The sequence below is a fragment of the Acomys minous genome, assembly GCF_964271855.1.
Source record: "Acomys minous genome assembly, chromosome: 15".
NCBI classification, from domain to species: domain Eukaryota; kingdom Metazoa; phylum Chordata; class Mammalia; order Rodentia; family Muridae; genus Acomys; species Acomys minous.
The window spans coordinates 75,049,042-75,072,492 of NC_140497.1; the positions used below are offsets into that span (position 1 = coordinate 75,049,042).

The 23,451-nt window shown below is 41.9% G+C and overlaps 1 protein-coding gene across 2 annotated transcripts; it reads right to left on the bottom strand.

Annotated features, from left to right (window-relative positions):
• CCNI (cyclin I) lies at positions 1–21,420 on the bottom strand. 2 transcript variants are annotated; one of them, XM_084760195.1, is made up of 7 exons: positions 20,899–21,420; positions 16,962–17,119; positions 6,696–6,824; positions 6,077–6,151; positions 4,976–5,116; positions 4,579–4,737; positions 1–1,487 (listed from the first exon to the last, which is right to left on the bottom strand). In XM_084760195.1, the coding sequence occupies exons 2-7, from the start codon at positions 17,073–17,075 to the stop codon at positions 1,044–1,046; spliced, it is 1,062 nt and encodes a 353-aa protein (XP_084616321.1). In that variant the 5' UTR covers positions 17,076–17,119; positions 20,899–21,420; the 3' UTR covers positions 1–1,043. The 2 variants fall into 2 exon arrangements, with proteins under 2 accessions (XP_084616321.1, XP_084616320.1); XM_084760194.1 differs by having other exon boundaries at positions 4,507–4,737; positions 16,962–17,121; positions 20,898–21,418.
• Positions 21,421–23,451: the final 2,031 nt, after the last annotated feature.

Below are 23,451 nucleotides of genomic sequence, written 5' to 3' on the forward strand. Positions count from 1 at the left end.
TTACGGACAACATTTTATTGCTACCAGAAGCATTATCAGCAGCACATGGCTCTGACTGCAGTGCCATCTTCAGACTGCAAAGGGAGCGCAGGGTCCAGAACAGGGAAAAACAAAGGGCTAAACTCATTATCAAGAAAATCCTAATAGCTCAATATAAAACTAGAGTAGTGAATTCAATTATAAGTTACAGACTCAAATCAAGGCTGCCCCAATATCTAGACAGTTGCTTCTACTGATTATAAATGAGCAAAAACAGATCAGTTACAAAAATCTACATGTATATTACATACATGTTTCTTTGGTGAGCACCTGGATATATTAACTTTATCAGAAACTGTTATACAAATGCCGAAAATGTTTAAAATGTCTTAATTATGCCATTTTTAAGCTTTAAGATAAACAAAAAGGACAACAGTAATCTTGTTTTTAAACTAAAAAACTGAAACAAGACACACAAAAAGATAACTTTCTCTATTGCCACTGATTCATGGGGATAGCCTCAAAGTGCCCTTTTCAAACTAGCAAACTTGAACTGTGGGCTAAACAGGGCTGCCACACAAAAATAATTTGCTTACTGAACTGCTTTAAAAAAAAAGTTGGGGTTACCTTTTCAGCGGATCAGAATACACAGATCAACAAGCACACAACTTAATTCAACAGAGAGGCAAGAGAGAAACAAGGACGCTGAACAAGGTTTCTAGCTATGAGTTTTTCAACTTTTCCCCCCTTAAGCATTGATTTTTACTTATTTAGGACATGGGGCAAACTTACTTTAACAAAGAAAAAAGTGGAACTGACATAGTAGAAAGAACTTTTTCTTTACTTTTAAATACATTTTGGAACTTGAGTCTATAAATATATGCCTTTATATTAAATAATGTTGAATTATAAGGAACTACACAAAAGAATAAGGGTGGTTTTCTTTCTCCCTGGCTCACTTCAGAGCAGTCTGATACAGCACGTGCCCTTCTCTACAGCCTCTGCTGGCTTCCTAGTCTCACTTCTGAGTAGTGAGCCTAGTGTGCTGGAAAGGAACCCCTGACCTACATGACCGAAACAGGCTGCAAAGGTGGACAGGGGGAAGCATGCCCCTCTTGCCTTGATAAATCAGTGCCACATACAGAGCCCACATTTTCAGAAGCATTATCTTCATTATACAGCCGCTTGATCCCATCATAGAAGTCATCCACTTCCATTTCCTCCACTTTGCGTTTAGCAGAGGTTTGCTTGCACCCACTGGCAGCTGGGAGATGATGGTAGAAGGCTGTTGGACCTCTGACTGGCACTTCTGGCTTGCTGTTGTCCTTGGAGAAATCTGGGCCTGAGACAGAGGAGGGATGCAATTTGAACGCTCCTTTGTCGCAGGTCACCAGGGTGTGCTTGAGGGGACGGTAGACATAAACGGAATTTAGAGGCAGGGAAGACTGCAGAGCAGAAAGGTGATGTGCCACCAGCTCCCGACAGTGGATCAGCTGGGAACTGTCCATCTAAACCAAGAGAAAAACAAACCACATTGATCATGAATTAACATACAACATAGTCCCCTGTAACCTACACTGGCCACTGTTCCATCCTGTGCCCCTTCAGCCTTTTCTTCAACATCTTCTACCCTACTGGCTGATTCTTCTACCTACCGAGCATTCTTCTGAAGTATGTTCCCATGAATGCTCTGAACATAAACCTGCATTTGTGCCCTGGGCACTTACATGAAAGGAGAAACTTTCTTTGTTCCCTGCTGTCTTGGCTATGTCTGCTTTCTTCTCAGTCTGCAAGGCCTTTACTCCACTCTCCTGACCATTCTAACTCGCCAGTGAAAGCCAACATTGTGATAGGCACAAGCAGGCATCAAATGCCATGGGGAACTCTATACTAGGGATGATAGGGAAGGTTGCTTAGCTAAACATTTTTTATATTTAGTATTTTGTTTTAAAACAATTGGAAATGTTAAACAAGTCATTTTTGTAGAAAATAGTTAAGACCTTAGTAATGAAACTATGTAGTTTGGGAACTAATATTGTTTCCTTATCCTTTGGAATAATTTAGACGCGTGTTTCTATTTTAACATGCCCTCACAGTTAAGCAAACCATTACAATCATCCATTTACCCATCCAGCCTTGTATCTGGTGACTGCGAGGCTCAAGTTTTAGGCAATTACATCATAGCCACTGCTTTATATCAGTGGTTCTCTGTAAATCGAGACCCTTTGGGGGTCATCAAGTTAAAACCATCCAAAAACACAGATATTTACATCATGGCTTATAACAGCAGCAAAATTACAATTATGAAATAGCAATGAAAATAATTTTATGGTTGGGTCATCACAACACGAGGAACTGTATTAAAGGGTTGTAGCATTAGCAAGGTTGAGAACCACTGCTTTTTGTCAAATGTTACTGACTGCCATGGAAGTCCTTCAAAGTTTTGCCTATCGAGTGCCTGCCTTACTTTTAACTTGTAGCACTGTCTGGGTGACCTCTGTTACCATCCACTTCTCTTTTATTCAACATTTTTTCAGAGGCATGGTAGTGCCTTTAGCGTAAGCCAAACACTCTCTAGCGTGATATGAAGAAGGCTCTCTATAAATCTGACACCTTTATTTCCTAGACTCCTTTCCCAGTGTGTCCCCACAGCTCTAGATGCAGGCAGGTCCTTGATCTTGCTCTGAAAACTTAAGCATTTAAAAAAGACCCACCTATTATGAGAATCAGAAGAACCTTACTGGCCATCATTATGACTGTCTTATCCAAATTTCAATATGGTAACAATTTCTAAGTATCCTTTGTCAAAAACAGCACCAAAAAATGGCTGAGCACTTAGCTGACCAGGGCAATGTTCAAGCAGCAACAAAACAGGCACAGGTTCCCAATGAAGAGGGGAACAGAATAGCATGACATGTGATCAAAGGACCCACATGTGACAGAGTCAAACACTGAAAACAGCTGTTGGAATATTAGGCACTTTTCAAGAGTAACCAGGAACCTGTAGCAGGAGGGTATGCATTTTAATCCTCTATTTCACTTTGTTTTTGTTTTTTTGATTTTTCAAGACAGGGCTTCTTTCTCTGTGTATCTTGGCTGTCTTGGACTTGCTTTGTAGACCAGGCAGGCCTTGAACTCACATCGATCCACGTGCCTCTGCCTCCCGAGGGCTGGGATTAAAGGTGTGAACCACCACACCCAGCCTCTATTTTACCTTAATTAAGAACATCTACCTTGACCACTTAGCAGGCAGCTAGAAAGACCACAATAGAATTTAGACCCTGACAGTCAGGGTGGGTCACTATTGGTCAGAAAGCAAGGGACATGAGCATAGCAATTATAAATAAACTACAGTAAAGGAGATCAACAGTGGTACAGAAACATTAGTCGGCTGTGTAGGGGAACCTAAGAGGAACAAGAGGCAGCTTGCCTTCCAAACCAGAGAATGTGTGTCAAGTTCAGAAGGGGCACAGGCAGCTAAGACAGAACGCAATGCATGCAGAATCGGGTGTAACTCAACAGCAGAGTACTTGTGAGCATCTGCAAAGCCCTAGGTTTGATCCCCAGTACTGGGGGCAGGGGGAGGAGGCAATACTGGCATGATCTGACATAAAAGCTTCTGATACTAGAACCTCAAGTGTAGGTCTTATCATGGGTCTACTTACAACCAAACAAAACCTTACATTCCAATCCAAATAAGCACAGGTGGACCTAGCAAAGACAGAACCAAGCCCAGAAAAACGAGCAGCCCTCGAGTTCCAAAGATTAGTCCTTACGCTTGCACACATACAAGAATTTCACCCACTAATCCAATTCTCCAGCCCTAAACTAGAGTCTTTAAGGTTTGTGTGTTATCAAAATGAGAAGGGTTGCAGATGGCTCTGTGGAAAAGAGAACATACTGCTCTTGCAGAAGACTCAAGTTCAAATCTGAGCACCCACGTCAGGTAGTTCACAACATATACAGCAAACTGCGACTGGCTCCTTTTAGTCTTCACAACCAAAGAGTTCTACATCACTCTACTGAGCTCGCAAATTCCCTAAACTGAAACTCTATTTGATGAGTAAAATTATTTCTAAGATTCTGCCAAGTTAAGCAAGTTTAAGTGAGGAGTTTCTTTGCACACAACAGCCCTAGAGCCATGCACTAGAGAAGAGTGGAGTCATCAGTCTCTATGGACACCAGTCGGCAAATCTAAACTTGAGTTCTCTTAGGTGGCGTGAGTATAGCAAAGACTGTTAAGTAGTTCCTGACACAAAGCACCATGACTTTACTACATTTGAATAGAATTTTCTCTAAATTTTCATTGTATTGAGGTGGTTAATATTTGAAACATTTGAAGATGCCACTTACAAACTGGTGTTTTTGGTTTTTTCTTTTTAAGCTGAAGACTGAAGCCAGGGCCTTCTCTACCCAAATCTCTTACCCCTCAGGTTTTTGTTTCTTTTTTTTAAACAATACACTAACCCCCTCAGTATCATTAAAGGAAAAAAGAGTGTGATGAACAGAAGTTAAGCTGATAGCTACCTGTGCTTTCTGAAGCAGATCAATTGTAAGAGGAAGCCAATCAGGAATGAGTTTCTCCATTTCCAAACTAACCATGGCCAAAGCGAGCAAGGATCCTTTGAACTGCAGAAGTTGGCTGCAGGCCATACAGTGAAGTAGCTGCTTGGTCAGGACTGCCAAATGCTGAGATGGACTCACTTTGGGCAAACTGAAAAGTAACTGAGGCCTAGTTGACACCGCAATGGCATGGAACTGGAGGAGGAGGGAGAAAAGCACAAAAGTGTTATTTAAGGAAAATATCTAAGAAAGTGTAACATCTCAGGTACTATGCAAGTTTCTAACTTTAGCTTCAGTATTTGATAAATTATCAGAGTCTAATTTTCCTTGACTAATTTCAGTAGTTTTCCCCAAATCCATATGAAAAGGCAACCTCTGTCCAAGTTACTGGACCAGGACTATAGTAATTAAGAACTGTAATGGATATACTTACAATGTGAAGAAAATCCAATGGTGTGGCCATGTGAAGATCCCAGTTCAACTTATCCAGAATAATTCTCTCCATTCTCAAAATCTCAGATGAGGAACATCCACAGAAACTATCTCTTGCCAATACTTTTAGCACTGGAATTTTCTATCCAAGGAAAAAGGAATGGGGGGAAAAGGCCAGAAATGAAAATTTTCAGTATCTGTTCTGACAAACAAAATGTAAACTAATAGAGGGGGAAAAAAAAATCAGAAAACAAAATGAACTAGAAAGGTGGCTCAGTGGGTAAGAGCAGTAGCTGCTCTTCCCAGGCCCGAGTTCAATTCCTAGAACCTGCATGGTGACTCACAACTGCTGTTAACTCTGGTCTCAGGGGATCCACTGTGTCCTTTTCTGACCCGTGTGTACCAGGCATGCATACACACTGTGCACATACATACATTTAGGTGAAACACTAAAGCTCAGAGGCAGAGGAGGCAGATCTCTGAGTTTGAGGTCAGACTGATTTACCAAGCAAGTCCCTGGACAGCCAGGGATGGACACGCACACACACACCCCTGTCTCAAAAAATCCAAATAAATAAATAAATAAGCTAAACTTTTAAAGGGAACAATGCAACTAAACACTTAACTAAACTTGGAGTTTCTATAATAAGCCCCTTGAGGGGCAAGAGGCCAGGCCCTGCCCCTACAGATAGCACTCCTAATGGCTGTGTCTAGCCCCTTAAGATGTAGGCACCCAAGCTCTGCCCTACAGAGAAAAAGAGCCCAAGATCAGGCCACAGAATCCCACCAATTCCAGGCTACCCTAGAAAGTCCCGCTCCCCGTGCCCTAAAGAAATCCTGTGTGAGCCTGCCTCCTGCTCAGTTCTTTGCTGATTCTTTCCCGAGCAAAGGCAGCCACCCTCTTGTGCCTTTCCCAGCTCTCTTGTGTGAGGTTTGTTGTGCAGTGTTGGCTTTGTGCTGTTCCTTTGCTCCTGACTGCCAGGGTACCTTTCCCCTCAGAGCTATAACACACATTTAGTAAAGATTTTGGTAGAAACAAACAAAGAACCCTGCAAGCAAACTACCGAAACATAAAAGAATAAACCTTGAAAGGATCCATTACCTCATCTTCTTCAACAGTCTTAGCAGCTAGAAAAAAGCAGCTGATTGCAATACAATTCAAATATTTTGGATGGGCCTAAAATTTTGAAAAGTGAAAAAGCAACATTAGTGATTATATTGAACTGATCTCCTTGTTTCTAAAACCTAAATAAACATCTAGTTCACAATTCTCACAGCTTGTATCTTCCTAGGCACAAAAACAAATTTCTGTCTTTTCATGCCTGCCATTGAATAAATGCTATGGAAAGCTTTAAACCTACTGAGTCACTTCCAAAATTTTACAACAAAATACTGTCCTCATGAAATCTCTACATCTGGGGCTAGCGAGATGGCTGAGAGGTTATGAGCACTGTCTGTTCTTCCAAAGATCTTGAGTTCAATTCCCAGCAACCACACGGTGGCTCATAACCATCTCTAATCAGATCTGGTGCCCTCTTCTGGCCTGCAGGCGCACATGCAGCCAGAACATTGTATACACAATAAATAAATCTTAAAAAAACAAACAAAAAACCCCAAAACTCTACATCTACTGCCATGACAGCATGCTTACTAGTAGCCTGCGGTTAACACATACATCCTTGAAAAAGAGGCTGTGTTTGAGTGCATCTTACAGTACTTACTTTTACTGTAGCTAAAAACCTGTCCAAAAGACTGCTTGCCAGAGCAAATGTTTCTGGGTAAAGGTTGAACTGGTATTTGAGTTTGGCCAACCATTGAATTACTTCATCTCTCTGGGTTGGAGAAACATTCTATAAGGGAATAATTAAAAAACAAAGATTACAAAGTTCCAGTTGTCATTAGGTGTACTTTTAGAGTTCTCTAAATACAGGGCTGACTGACAGCTCAGCAGGTAAAGGAACTTGCTGCCAAGCTTGATGGCCTCAGTTCAATCATTTGAGATCAACTCCCAGAGTTTCCTCTAACCTCCACCATGTGCTGTGGCATATGCATGACCACATCAAAAATAAATGTAACCATTTTTAGATGTTAGGAAATGCAATATCACATTTAATATCACCTGGTAAACTGCTTTATTAAAGTCTTCACTATCCCTTTCACCAAATATCTACAATTTGAATTAAATTCAGATGTTCAGGAAACAAAACATTTAAAATTTATGTAAATTACTACTTATCACTAATTTAAGTTTTTTCACCTCTTGAGAATAAAAGAATTTAAGTAAGGAAATAGCCATTAACTTATCTTAGGACTATGAAACAGAAAGATTAGTCGACTACAAATAAAAGGCTTAAGTTTTAAAAGGTATATATATATATACTTTAAGTAGCAGTGGCTATTATACTTTTGAGTTACAGTCGTGACTGAACATTTAGGGTACTACTTACTGATGCTACGTGAAACCAATCCTTCTGACTACTACTGACAGGCCATATGTTGCCCAGGCTTGTCTGTATAATAGAGGGTAGCCCTCCTACCTCTCTCTCAGCTGCTGGGAGGCAGAGGGCACCAGCAGGCCCAGGTTACAGAGTGCTTGGGGTTCTAGAGTTCATGCAGGGAGACAGACTTTACCAACCAATCCCCACACCCCGGCCCTCACACCACATTGTGCCATGTGATACAGTGAAGTACAAAATTACCTGACTTGTGTGGTTATGGGAAAAGTGTCTTTTCCAATAAAGGATTATCCTAGAGATTTATGCAAGCACTGAATAATGCTAACTTATCTTTATGAAGTACAGTGTAATGATCATAGCACATAAACTTCTCCTGATGACTGCCAACCTAAGCTAATTCTTTTTTCCTTTTTTTAAAAGATGTATTTATTCATTATGTATACAGTGCTCTGCCTGCATGACAGAAGAGGGCATTTGATCACATTGTAGATGGTTGTGAGTCACCATGTGGTTGCTGGGAATTGAACTCAGGAACTCTGGAAGAGCAGTCAGTGCTCTTAACCTCTGAGCTCTCTCTCCAGGCCCTTTTTCTTGTTGTTGTTGTTGTTGTTGTTTTTTGAGACAGAGTTTCTCGATGTGTCCTGGCTGCACTGGACTCACTTTGTGGCTGGCCTTGAACTCAGAGATCTGCCTGCCTCTGCCTCCCAAGTGCTGGGATTACAGGCATGTGCCACTATGCCCAGCTTAAGCTACTTCTTTATCCTACAAAAATACCCAACAGCTATTAAAATGCTCGATGATTGTATGTAGGATGTAGATCTTCAAATAGGAATTCTAGCTAGAACCGCATTATCATTTTTGGTTTTTCTCTAGTGTTGAAGGGATTGACTTCTACTCTGCCACTCCATCTGCACACTTCTCTCCTTCCTAGTCCTCCTCCTCTACTTGCTGTCACTTTGCTTGTCAGCTTTGACATGACAAAGTGTTCTTCTACATTAGCCAAACCAACTAATACACTTACATAATTCTTCCATCTAGCTCTACACTCAGTTACAACTGGTATTTTTAGTAGGGAATTAACATACACCCACTTTCTGGTTAACCCTTTTTTGGAATAACTTCAAAGTGAATAGAAATACTAGTAAGATAAAGATAATTTAAAATCTGCTTTATTAACAACTCACTACACAGTTGGTAAATGAGTGAAAGTTGTTTACATTTCAAAACTTAAGCCTTATTATAATCCAGCATATCATAAAAGGGTATTAAAGCAGAGTTACACATGGCGCTCTGGAGACCCCTGGCCTGGTGTGGAGTGTAATGAAATCTTAGATGATGTGAAGAAGGAATGAGTATTAATTTCCTTGCCTACTTCTACACTACACTACAAAAATTCATAAAGTGTTCTACATCATCGTTTGTTTTTTGAGACAGCATTTCTCTGTGTAGCCTTGGTTGCCCTAGACTCACTTTGTAGACCAGGCTGACCTTGAACTCACAGCGATCCACGTGCCTCTGCCTCCTGAGTGCTGAGATTAAAGGCGTGCGCCACCTCACCCAGCACATTATCATTTTTTAAACAGGGTAATTAAGTCACTTTATATTCAAACTCCAATACTTATTTTCCTCTTACAACATTTCCTAAATGAAACCCTAAAGATCTGTTGTTAGAGAGCTAAAGACCTAAATGTGTGTGTGCATGCACATGCATACAGCTTCACCCCTAGTAACAGGTGACGAAGTCACATCTAACTGTGGTGGAGCCCTCAATTAGCCCAGTCTTTCCTTGGACTGAGGTGGTTAGTCCCCATTCAGTTTGCCCACCTGAGCCCTACAACAGGCTAAGAATGTAGCTCAATGGCATAGGCAGAACATCCTGGGTTTGACAGCCCCTCCCCCCGCAAAAACACATACATTGCACCATAAAGACAAAAGTAACTAAGTCTATACCATTTAAAAAATAATAGAATATAACTCCGGACGTGGTGGCGCATGCCTGTAATCCTAGCACTCAGAAGGCAGAGGGAGGCGGATCTCTGTGAGTTCGAGGCCAGCCTGGTCTGCAAAATGAGTTTAGGACAGCCAAAGCTACACAGAAAAACCTTGTCTCGAAAAACAAAACACAAAAACACAAAAACAAACAAAAACAAACCAAAAAAAAGGGGAGGGGAGAATTTGAGCTGGAGAGAGAGAGCTCAGAGGTTAAGAGCACTGGCTGCTCTTCCAAAGGCCCTAAGTTCAATTTCCACCATTCACATGGTCGCTCACAACCATGTACAATGAGCTCTGGTGCCTTCTTCTCATGTGCAGGCGTACATGCAGGCAGAACACTGTATACATAATAAATAAATCTTCAAAAAAAAATGTTCAGTGTTGAGAATCAAAAATTTATCAGGAAGAAAAAAAGAACCAAATAAACAAACTAAAAGCAAAGAGAAAAAACCAGGAAGTAGGAAGACAGATCTTTACCAGAATAAAGGACTTATTATACAAGAAATTACAATATGGAGGCAGTGTGTGAGGTGGGAAAGGGTGCATGCATTGAACAAGTGAGCACAAGAGATAGATCAGTGGTTAACTGCTCTATTAGGGGACTTGAGTTCAGATGTCAGCACCTATTATCAGATGGCTCTAACTTCAAGGAGTCATACAAAGTCACACACACACACACACACACCATAAATCTTCATTTAAAACAAAGATGAATTTTGCTAGATAATGAAATACAACCAAAGAGCTAAAACTGAAAAATACAGTAACTGAAAATTAAAAACTCAAGTGTGCATCCAATAAAAATTACATGTGATTGATCAGCTATGTTTGTAGTCTTGAAGAAAATCTGTAAGTCTAGGAGCCAGAGAGATGGCCTAGAGGGTAAAACACATGCTGACAACCTGAAAACCTGAGTTTGACCCCTAAGACCCATAGGGTAGAAGGAAAGAGCCAACCCCACAAAGTTGTCTTCTGAACCCCACCAAATTCCATGGCATACACACAAATATGTGTGCACACACACTACATTAAGTTGATAAATGTAAAAATAAAAATTAAGGGAAAATTCATAAATCCAAACATATTAGTTAAAAGAAAAATGCTAGAAAATAACAAGTGTATCTTAAAGAACAGTGGTTATATCTTGAAAAGAAGAACAGCAAGCAACGATGGAATTCTGGCACACACACACACAAAAAAAAGTCAGTAGTTTGGAAACAAATACATCCTAAGTTGCAAGCTTACACTTGTATATTCATTACCAGGGACACTTCTGGAAGGAACAAGAAAGCTTTAGAGTTAGGGTGTAGCTTTGTATTATTAAGCATTTGCTGAGCCATGAGTTTACTACCTTGCACAACAAAAAGCAAGCACATGCACACTATACATAAAATCCCCTCAGTTAAAGAACAAATACAAGCCAACATCACATTATTGCCTAAATAAAACCAAGTTTAGGGCTAGTTTAATCAAAGAAGCCAAAAGTCTAATTTTACTATGCACTGATGACATCTGAAAAAGCAGTTTATGAACCATACTATCAAGAGTCTACCCAGAGATGGGCTCAGTGGTTATGAACGCTGACTACTCTTTTGAGAGTACCCAGGTTTGATTCCCAGCACCACATGGCAGCTCACAACTGTCTATAAATCTAAGATCTGACACCCTAACCTGGACGTACTCAGAGGCAAAACACCAATGCACATAAAAAAGAAAAAGTCTACCCATAGAATGGCAAGAGGTAAGTATTATCAAATGAAAAAAATTGTTAAAGAATAAGATGTTGGAGCTAGAGAGATGGCTCAACAGTTAAAAGCTGCTCTTCCAGAGGTCCTGAGTTCAATTCCCAGGAACCACATGGTGGCTCACAACCATCTATAATGGAATCTGACTCTCTCTTCTGGTGTACACTAAAACAGAGCACTCGTACACATAAAATATAAACAAATAAATAAAATCAAAGAATAACACACACACACACACACACACACACACACACACACACACACACACACCCCTCGCAGTGTTAAAAATGCCTTTGTGGAAGTAAAAATCTAGCTTTAACTAAGTAAAGCATCATTTAAAATATAGATTTACTCTGCATTACTTACATGAATGAAACCAGAACCCACTAAGTGGCCAGGAACAAAACTTGTGTGTCCATAGGTATATGATCATGTGTGTGGGTGCAGACGCTGATGTGCATTCACATGTGTGCATGTGGAGGCCAGAGGACACCCATGAATGTTAAGAATGCCGTCCATCTCCTTTGAAACAGGGCTCTTCACTGACCTGGAACTAGGCTAGGCTGGCTGGCCACTGAACTCCAGGGATTCTCCTGCCTCTGCCATACCAATGCTGGGACTGCAAGCATAAGCTACCAAACCCAGCATGTTTAGAGGGTTCTGGGGAACCAGACTCAGTTTCTCATGCTTGGGAAGCAACCACTATGGACTAGGTATCTCCTCAAGGTCACTAGAAGGATTTCTGAGGTTCAAGTTAGGAAAAGCCTTGTAATAATTTGAAACTAGAGCTTTTCTAAGATAGAAGGGATCAAAAAGCAGAACACCACTGCCTTGTGAGAGATGTTAAACAAAATGTTCTTCTTACTATACAGTTAGATTTTATCTGTTCCCAAACTCAGTGCATACAAATACAAGTAGGAAGCAGTTTTAAAATACAAGTTCTAGGGTCAGCAAAGGGTTAAGTAAGGGACCTTGCTGGTCAGGTCAAACTGGAATGACCCACGTGAGAGTAAAGTGAAGAAGAGCCATTCTACTCTGACCTCCACACAGGGTGTATACCCCACAATAGTAATTAATAGGTACAAAACCCAGCAGTTAACACTGTAACTCAAAGGTCTGCATGTGAGGACTAAAACGATCCCTTGTCCCTTTAAAGATATTCTTAGTCTGCTGGCCTGCAACTTTAGGAAACCCTACAGCCTTAGCCTCCCAAGTGCTGGGATTCTAAGCATGCTCCATCACACCCAGATGAAAACTCCAATTTTTAAGAAATTTTAGATAATTTTGATCTGATTAATCACCCAATGATTCACACACACCTGTGAAACACCTGTGTGTTCCTTCGCCTAAAAATTTTTGAACTGAGGGTCCAGGTGTGGTCATGTGTGCCTTTAATCCCAGCACTGGACAGCCAAGGCTACACAGAGAAACCCTGTCTCGGAACGACCCCACCACCACCACCAAAAAGAAATCATATAGTCAGATGGCTCGATTCCCTAGTGTTCCAAAATTCCAACAAAAACCACTGTTGTGACAGGACTTTCTTTGCAATTAAAAGGACTTTAGCAAAATAAATGTAGATTACCTCAAAGTGTCACTGTTTTCAATTTTTCCCTAATTCACTTAATACCACCATTACAAACTTTAACTACTCTACAGAAGAAGTTTTCCGTAAGTACCAAGAACCAAGAGCAATACTGAATACATCGTGAAGAAGCCATAGCCATTCGTTTAAAAGCTTAACTGGTTACACACACCTGAATCCCAGCACACACTGGCGGATCTGGAGTTAATGGATCAGAAGTTAAAGGCAAAGCAAGGCTGAGGCCAGTCTGGGCTACACGAGACCAATTCAAAACATCATTAGAAAGTAACAAATGTGTAGTGGATACACACCCTTACACAAGTCTGTTTCACAATCCACATTTGGGATCAAAACAAAAACATGTTTACATCTACCACACAAATGTTTACTGGCAGTCTACAGTATGTCAAAACACAATGACACACCACCACCACGAAAACTCAAATTATATTGTGTGATCACAAGGGAAATACAGAGTTCTAGGGGGGGAGGCAGGAGAGGCACAGGTCTGTCACATTTTGCTCAACATTTGGGGTGGGGACTAAAATGAAAAAAAGAACTATGAGAATGACCTTGCACCTGTGGAGGACAGGAAGGGGAAGTAAAAGAAAGCAGAAGCAAGTAGCATAAGAGGAAGCTCTAAAATACTGCACTTTTCTATTTTTACTAGCACTTAAACTGTGTAACAGGAGAAAGGCCAGGCCATGACCAGGAATTAGAACTGCTCTTTTAAGCCTAAACCTGTATCCTCTCCTATTACATCAGACCAAGCCACTCAAAGCTGTAAGTATTAAGAAGAACTATTTGGCATTACTAAAGCAAGTCTTTAAATAGTTAAGATGCCATCCTGTCTGGATCCATCCCCTCTCCTCCCAACAATCACATCTGCCTTGGCAACACACGTGAGATTTCTATGACCCTGACCATGGTCCAGATGTATTAACCAAAGTAATTAAAATTAACTAGAAAAGATGTTAATAAAAAATAATTGGCATGTTATATATAAAATAATTACTACACTATGCCAGGAATGAAGGTTTCAAGGTTACTCTGAGCCTCCTTTAACTTTAATAAAAATTATGATCTTTGTGGGTTTTGCCTTTAAAAACTCTGTATCCCTGAGCTTGGGCACTAAGACACTTTTCAGAGGCACAAGCCTGCCCTTGATCTGGCCATCAATAAAAAGGACTGTGACTTTTAACTGCTTTTATCAGTGTGGTTGTCAAGCGGGTTGTCAGCTCTCAGTCCATAATCACTGGGCAGGAAGGGCAGAAATGATTTAACAAGAAGTCCACTCAAGGATTTTGTATCCAAGCCTTAAACAACCTTGTTACCTGGGGCTGGAGAGATGGCTCCGGGGTTAAGAGCACTAACTGCTCTTTCAATGGACCCAGGTTCAATTCCCAGCACCCATATGGCAGATCACAACTGTCTATAACTCCAAGATCTGACACCCTCATGCAGACATACATGCAGGCAAAACACCAATGCACATAAAGTTAAAAAAAAAAAAAAAAGCTTGTTACCCAAAGCAATGAATGCTGATTGTCAAGTTGATGCTGAAAATCACGTAGAACATTAGAAAAAAGAACATGACAATGTTGGAATACACACTTGATCATTCTGTAAAAACAGATGCAATTAAGGACAAAATCTGAAGCTGAAATTAGAAAATCAACTCCTTGGACAATATATGCAAAACCTTAAGCCCACCTTCAGAGTTTTTCACACAGAGGCAAAAGAAAGTAACAATCTGATTTCTTGTTTTCTGGAGTTGCTACTTTGAAAACATCTTTTTTATTTTGAGATTTTTCTAAGGAACTGAATTATCATAAGAAGAAAATGTGTTACTAACTCCTTTTATACAAAAGAACACATTTGTTATCTGAAAATATAGAGGTTCTGATCATGTGTGTTGGAAGAGCTGCTTGGCAAAGGTTTAGGACCAGCTGAGCCACGTGGAAAGGACATTCTTCATGCTGTTAGCTGTCTCGAGGCTGTGTGGTGTGTGCCAGATTTGCAACATTTTTGAGTTATCACCCATGCTGGGGTAGGCTTTGGTATAGCTGTGTTTGAGTCTTTTCTGATCCTGTAAGTAACCCCAATAAAGCTCACTAGCTCACCAAATTGGACTTTGGGGCATCTGTACTTTTGGCCTGTTGTGGACTCTACCTGGGGACAAGTAGACATGTGTTGTGTCTCCTTAGGAACAATCTGCTACACATCAGCAAGCTTTATGTTAAGAGTAACTACTTAGATGGGAGGCAGAGGCAGGTGGATCACTGTGAGTTCGAGGCCAGCCTGGTCTAGAAAGCAGTCCAGGACAGCCAAGGCTACACAAAGAAACTTTGTCTTGAAAAACCAAAGACTAACTAACTACTTAAAGAGTTTGATCTCAAGGAGAATTTGTAGCATTCAGATCATCTTTTGTAAAATGAGTGCACTGGTACTAGGTCAACAGCTGAGGCCCTTGCAGCTCAAACCAAGCAGTGCTGGATCTTCAGAGCAGAGGCAGAGCACAGCTTCCACAGCTTGTCCTTCAACTTCCAGACAAACACTGCGGCACCCACATACATAAATAAAATAAATTAAAAGTGTATTAGCATCAGAGCCAAGAATAGGGGTTTTGTATGTATAATAAATGTTAATCTTAGTATTTTATCTCACGTGTCCCATAATTTTATGTAAACTAAACTACTTGAAGATTTCATCCTTTAACAAATTTTAAAAATTCAGTTTGTAGATTCTATTTGCTAAGGGAATCAGTATCAGAGATAATATAGAAATGTTATAAGAGATCCATTAATATAACTTGATTACTCAATTTGGAACACTTACATGTTAGTCTAAGATTTGATGAGTGACTTTAGCTGTATGAATCTGTAAACACACCATAAATACTCTTTTTTATGACCAGATTATACTTTAAACTGTGTTGTAGTTGCCTTGCTGTTTAAAGAGCTGTTTTAGAAAGGAAGGAGGGGGGAAGTAGGTCTGTCTAAGTTTTCATCCTGCCTTGTTCTCTGGTATTACCTTACTGATAACTGCTAGCTTGGCTACAGACAAAGACCAGGGAACACAGTAATTCAGACAGTTACTGCAGTCATGGTAAAACAGCACCTCCACCACTGCAGCTACACTGCCAATGGTTATCAGGGACTGATAACTGCACACTGACTTAAGATGCAGAAGAAGGAGAAAGGGAAGACTTTGAATCCCACACAGTAAAGAAGCTTGGAGTTTTCTCCATTCCTATCTTCAATGTGCAGAACTGTACCTGGTGATACAGCAAACCTGGAGATACAGCTCAGTAACCCAGCACTGACTTATGACTTATCACTGGTATATATTACACATGGCTTGGCCTCTTCTACACCCCAAGCACCTAGTTAAGAACTAGGGATAGAGAGATATACAGGTCTTACATAGTAAACTGCTGGAGTGGATAAACTTTCACTTATAAAAATGTTAACTACCAGAACATGACTAAGTATAAAAACATCTAAAAGGAAAAGTAGACAGGGGACTGGAGAGATGGCACAACAGTCAAGAGCACTTGTTGCTCTTGCGGAGGACGTGTGTTCAAGTCCCAGCACCCACATGATGGCTCACAACTCTCTAACTCCAGTTCCAGGGACCTCTCTTCTGACCTCCAGAGGCGCCAGGCATACACAGGGTACACAGACACACGTGCAGGCAAAATACTGGCACACATCGTGTACAGCAACAGCAGAGTTCAGTCAATACCTCCAGACTTTCAGCACTGCCATTACCTTAGGAACTCACTGGAATGCCTTATAAATGATGACAAGAGGTTTTTGTTGTTGTTGTTCCCTAAATGTAATAGTATGAAGATGTTCCCTCCTCATGGCTAACTACACATTTAGAAATAAATGTGCTCGCCTTTAATTACCTATAACTCAGATAAAACAAGAAAGGTTTATCTTTCTTTGTTTTGGAAAAATGATGATTCTAAAGGAATGTTTTTGCTTGCTTTCCTGAGACAAGGTCTTGTGTAGCTTAGGCTGGCCTCAACTAATACTGGCCTTCAACTCCTCTAAGTGTTAGGATTGTGGTATGCACCACCACACCCAGCTGAAAACATGTTTAACAGTATGAATATCCCCAATGTAGCATCAAGATACATATATACAATAGTACACTTCTAATAAAAAGCACATGTCTCCAAAAAAAAAAAAAAAAAATCACCTGATTTGTAGGTATTTTCGGCACATTGACCTTCCACATCTGGGCTTCCCTGGAGATTGCCCTTTCCAATAGGAAAGACAATCTCTGGTTTTCCAAAGGTCCTGGAAACTTCATGATATCCCTTTGGATCTGCCTGCCACCCAGCTTGATGTAGCTACCTATTAAAATCAAATATAAATAATGTTCATCACTTAATTACAGAATAACTATAATATACACATTTACAAATGTCAGTTATCTATTAAGCAATTTATAAAACAAAACAAAAATGTTATAAGGCAGTCTAGGATTTTACAGCTCTTTAAAATACCACATATTAAAGTTAGCAACAGTGCTATCTAATACACTCTCACTTTAAATTTGAAATTCAGTTATAATTCAATATTGTGTAAAACTAGCAAAAAACTAAGACCACTAGTTTTTTATGTTAGAAATTCTTAGAAATAGTTGTCCCAAACAGTCTCCTTAAAAATAAAATAAAATAATCAACAAGGGCCATTGCTTTTATTTATCATTTAAATGTATTGATTTAATAATTACATTAAACCATTTGAAGTCATATGAGCAGATAAGACTGGTTTGAGGGAGTGTCTGCTCTACAATTAAGGCCCTTAGTAATATTTTTCAAATATCCAGAAGTTATCAACTAAAAGAATCTAGAAAATATTTTGAGATGAGTGAAAATGAAGACATCAAAAACTTACAAGATGCAAGAAAGTGAGGCTAAGGGGAAATTAGTTCTTAAAAATGCTTGTATTAAAATATCCCAAATTGTTTGCCTAACCTCTACTAAAAAGACAATATAAGTCATATGTGGTGGTACACATTTGTAATCTCAGCACTTCTGAGGCCTTGTGCTATACAGCCAGAAATCATCTTAAAAAGAAAGAAAGAAAGAAAGAAAGGAAAAGAAAAGAAAAAAGGAAATTTTCCTTCAACTTAAAACTCAAAAACCTGTAAACAAGGCCTTGTGGTGCACACCTGTAAACCTGGAGGTAGAAACAGGAGGATGAGAAGTTCAAAGTCATCACTGGCTACATACAAGTTTAAGATCAGCCTGGGCTTTTTCTTTCTTTCTTTTTAAAAATGCATTTAGTTATTTTTTTTGGTTTTTAGAGAGAGGGTTTCTTTGTGCAGCCTTGGCTCCCCTGGACTCACTCTGTAGACCAGGCTGGCCTCGAACTCCACAGCGATCTGCCTGCCTCTGCCTCCCAAGTGCTGGGATTAAAGGCGTGCGCCACCACACCGGCCCACAGCCTAGGCTTTTCAAATAGTTAATTAATTGCTGAAACAATGAGCTGGGGAGAAACAACAATGACATTAATTGAGAATTAGTGTGAAGAGGGTCCAGTTAAATGTAGCTGTAACTGAGTTGATCCTGTCCTGAAAGTGAGGTGCATTTTAAGGTGTATTACCAGATCAAGGAGATAATGGAATATCAAATGCAGGTTATAGTCTATATACATGAAAACTACATTTACTAAAATTTAAAAGTGTACTGTAATTCTGTAAGGAAATATTCCTATTCATAGGCGATACTGAATTCTAGGAGTATAAACCACAAAAAATGGCCTTAAAAGGGGGGGGGAGGGAGAATGTGTAAAATCAAGTTGTAAAATTATTTCCCAAATAATGTGGAAAAAGCATTTTTATATCCATGTCAGACAGTTACTGATAGGCAAATAACAAGGCATTCCACTTTTGCTTCTTTTTCAGACAACTTACAGGTCCATCCTCTAATATGTAAGAGATTTAAGCTAGATGAATAATGAATTTTGCTAACACAAACACAGAAAGTATTATAATACTCTACCTTTTTTTGGAGACAGACACATTCTTGCTATGTAGCCCAGGCCAGCCCTGAATGCCTGTCTCAGCCTCCCCCCCCCACCCCCCGCGATTTTTTTTTTTTTTTTTTTGGTAATAAGCCCTAGCTTTTAACAGCTGAGCCATCTCTCAGGCCCGGCAATTATTTTTTTAACGATAGAACTTTATTGTTTCTTGTTCACATATGCCCACTATTAGTCACATGTACAAATGACAGAGGTTGGGTATCCTTTATATGAAATGCTTGGGTCTGGAAGTGTTTAAGATGGGGGGGGGGGGTTAGAATATTCAGTTATATAATTAGAAGGGAACCCAATCTAAATATGAAATGCATTTATTATATACACCTTAGACACACAGCCAGGTAATTTTATATAATTTAAAAGTAGTTTTGCACATGAAAAATTCAAGGTACATAATTTTCCACTTGTGGACTCACATTTCCTCCCCCAAATTTGGACTTGGCATGCTCAACTTGAATTTTGCTTGACATATTCCACACGTCTAAATGGATTACAGCCTTAAATTTAATTTTTTTCTTAATGTTTAAAATGGCTTTACATTTTCCTCTCATTTTCTTAACTGCTTCTATTCTGTTCATGCTTATTAAACGGCTTGATTTCTGATTTAGCAAGCTTTTAAAATGCTTGCTGTACAACATAAACTGTAGCACCAACATGCATCCAGGACCCCCTGACTTCTGAGTTAAGAGTACAGCACAATGCTGGGACACACACCACCTCATTAATAACGAACAACTTCATTAACACATAATTATCCTCTTATGGTAAGCACAATGCCAACTCTATTAATAATCCTGCGCTGGCTGCTGACTTCGGGCTCTTCCCTTTCTAAACAGGGATTATCAGTGTGAGCCTTTAGGGTTCTCACAGCTACCCCTCCCTCCTCCCTGACTTATGTGCCAGCAACACTGGGTCACAGTGGGTCCGATCTCCACGTTATCCAGGGCTTCTTCCAACTTGCAGTGATTTCCATAGGTCGAATTCCTCTCACTAAAACTGCATCGCTCTATGAACATCACCGTCTGGAACTGTGCAGGAACACCCTACCCAGCCTTTCATCTCTCCGACCACTGCCAAGCCGGCTCTCTCAATTAATCATGAGTTTCTTGACCACAAGTTTCCAGAATTTAGCACTATGCCCAATAAATAATAACTTACACTTGTCAGGTGCTTATCACATAACAGCCCTCGATGATTTGCTATTTGGCCAGCTATTGTTCATATTAGCCTAGGTAATCATTGCTTAACCCTAGACGGTGGAATCCTAAATTCATTTAAAAGATGAAGAAGAACACACAGGTCGGTTGAACACTCTTCATTTGAAGAATTCCATGACCAGAATGAACAAACACTCCTGGCTTCTAATCATGAACTCACCCCAGCCCCTTTTAAGGCAGGGTTGCACTAGATAGCCCGAGCTGTCCTGAAACTCGCTAGGATAGGAGGCGGCTGGTCAAACGCTCAATGGCTGCTCCCTGACAGAATGAAATCAAAGTATTTTACCTTGCTATTCTAAGACCTTCTGTTGATCCAACTGCCTGATCCCTTCCGCTGTTTTACTGCAATGTTCGACTTCAGCCTAAATGATGTGCAGTGGAGCGGGTAACTCAAGCAGGGAGCATTTTTCTATCCTTTACGAGGCAACTCAGTTCCCTCACCTCCCTAGTTTTCTCCACCCGCCCAAGTCCTAAGTAACGCTACCCGGCTGCGGCGGCGGCGGGGGTTGGGGGGAGCGTGTTGCACTATCCGCTTGGCAATCACTATGCTTTGCCCCGTAAACTATCCTCGGTGGCCTCGGAGGGTAGGGGTGTGTCTCCTTCTTTATTAGCACCGGCTCCAGGAGCCCCGAACTGGCACCCCCGTCGGTGACGCACTGTGGCTACAAGTTACTTGGGACAGAAACACCGGGCTCAAATCAGGAAAGCCGCCGCCCCGCCAGCAATGCCAAAAGTAACAAGGTGAGGGGGCATCCCCAAGGTTCCCAGGAAAGGACCGCAGGGGGACCGGCCCTCGGGGAGCGGCGCGCGCTCCCGCGCGCTCCCACTCCGGCGGCGCGCACGACGGCCGCGCCGCGCCCCCGCGCTCACCTCCTCCTCCTCTTCCTCCTCCTCCTCCTCGGCAGAGCTGTAGGCCTCACAGTGGTGACGCGGGGTCATCCGGGGGGCCCGTTACCACCTCATGATCCTCGGCGCGCGGCGGCGGGGCGCGCGGGACCAGGGCCGGGCCGACTGAGGAGGGAGAAGAGGGCAGACCGGGCCGGCGGGCGCGGGCACTCGGGCGGGACGCACGGCTGCGGCCGAAGGGTCAATCAGCGAACTAATTCCATGATGACCCTGGGCCCGAGGCCGCCGCCGCCGGTCCCACTCCTCCGACCGCCGCCGCTGGTGGTGCCCGGGTGAGGAGGGGGCGCCCTCTCGCCATAGGGCGGTGGGGGCCGGGGAGAGGCGCGGGGTGAGGCCGGCTCTGCCCCTGCCCAAGGGAAGCGCCTCCGAGGGGAAATGGTGGAAGGGGGGGAAGGGGAAAAAAGAAAAGAAAAGGAAGGGGGGAAGGGGGAGAAAATAAGAAAAAGCGAGACAGAGGCGCTGGCGCGTCCGCTCGCGGGGAAAGGCTAGGGAGGGAGGGGCGAGCAAACGAGCGCCGGCCGCGTAGCCCCGCCCTCGCGGACTGATCTCGGTCGCGCGCGTCTGTAAACAACGCCGCCGTTCTCGCCGCAACCTCCGGTGTCCGACGGACGCACAAGAGACTTTAAACAAAAGCTGAACTTCCGGGAGAGGATCTGAGGAAGGCGCTAGTAAAGAGATGGAAGGAGGAAATGCGATCTGTGCGCACAAAGAGAAGGAAGGGTGCGCGGACTCGTTTTCCTCGGAGCGCGGAAGAACCCCTCTCCTCCCTCCGGTGACGTCAGCGTCTTGGTTAGCCGAGAGGCGTGCAGCGGCCGGAGAGTGTGCTGCGCATGCGCCTCTGAAAAGAAAGGCGTCGCTGAGCGCTAGCCTCAGGGAAGGGTTTCTAGGTGAGCGCCTTTACCCAACGTAGCGTCTCCTTGTGTTTTCCAACCCAACTTGTCCTTAGAGTTCCTAAACGAATTTCTTGAACGCGGCTGGTCATCTTTTGTGTAAAGGAAACATTCTTTATTGACCTCACACGAAATTTTATTGTCCCCTTCGTATTGACTAGTGTGGGCGTATGGCATTTTACCGTCCTATGGCCGGCTGATGGGAGACTCTGAAGCACTTTAGAAATCAGAAAATTTAAGGCCGCTTTTAAAAACAGTCGATTACACTACTGACGACTTGGCTGTTCGCCAAGGGAATTCTAGTCACCAGCCAATAGGTCTAGTATTTCAGGGTCCGTTTTATTACTGGGTCCATAACGACTGTGAAGTAAATGTTTTATTTACTTGGAGTTCTTTTTACTCCAAATGGTAAATTTTGCTTATCTTATAATGGTCCTAATTATGAAAAAAAAAATGCCGCCTTAGCAGCTTGAAAGAAAGGGGAGATGACTGGGTCTTAACCATTTAGGTAGCCAAATATTCATTTTACATCAGTGGGGGAAAATATGGACGAGGTTCTTACAACACTGGAATTAGCCTAAAGACAGAGAAGGCCCCTACCTTCAAGAAATTTGCAGTTGAAGGGCAGAGAATAGCCATTGAGCTAATTATCACGATCTGAAGTTACCCAATACACTATTTTACCGTACAGACATCCCCTCCCTAGAATATGAGGTCATAGGTGGCATGGGTTGTGTGGATTTAAAGGCTCTCAGTATTGGATTACTGGCTGAATAAACAAGTACCAGAAGCAGAAAGATTAAGATGGAAAATTGCAGACTGCTATGGAAACACCTTTAGCCCAGCCTGGGCTATCAGTGGAGGTTTCTCTGAAGAAGTGACATTTAAGATGAGACTTGAAACCACCGTGCAAAGAAAAGTACAAGCAAAGGAAGGAACATCTATCTGGGAAGGCTCTGAAACTGACCTCCCTCTGAGAGTCCAGGGGGAGAAAGCTGAGGCCAGATAGGAAGATTCCACTGGACACAGTGGGGACTAGGAGCGCTAGTTGGGTTTCAAGTAGGTTCTGTGCGTTCCCACCTCACATAGTCTTTTCCTGTATTGTTACCTGACTTTATCTTATATGACCAACATTTTTCTGGAGCATGTTCTCAAGAGTATGGCCCTGCTGCATAATTTAGTGGAACAGAACTATTGTTGGACCATGGAAATCACTTCTGCTGCTTGTTCCTGCCAGGAAGACTAGGTCACAGTGCAGCTCAGCAGTACCCCCCACTTTCCTAACTTGTGCAAGGGCTTGGATTCAGTCCCTTACCACAAAGTTGTGTGCGTGTGTGTGCACGTGCGCGCTCGCATGCATGTGTGAAGAATTTATATACGGGGGCTGGACAGATGACTCGGGAGTTAAAAGCAAATAGCGTTCTTGCAGAGGACCCAACTTAGAGTGGCTCACAGCCACACACACCTCCAGCTCCTGGTGATCTGACGTTTGCATTTGTACGAGCACATAGCTCCCACACACAAATAGACACATAATTAAAAACATATATTTTTAGCCCGGTGTGGTGGCACATGTTTTTAATCCCAGCACTTAAGAGACAGAGGCAACGGGATCTCTGTTAAGTTT

What these genes read in the sequence shown, in the direction of transcription:
- CCNI (XM_084760194.1), bottom strand. Translation starts at nt 17,075, where the DNA reads ATGAAGTTTCCAGGACCTTTGGAAAACCAGAGATTGTCTTTCCTATTG. An exon ending in GGTTTTTAGCTACAGTAAAA is followed by an intron (nt 6,152 to 6,695) that starts GTAAGTACTGTA and finishes TCAAAATTTTAG; the next exon opens with GCCCATCCAAAATATTTGAA. An exon ending in CATTGGATTTTCTTCACATT is followed by an intron (nt 4,738 to 4,975) that starts GTAAGTATATCC and finishes CTCCTCCTCCAG; the next exon opens with TTCCATGCCATTGCGGTGTC.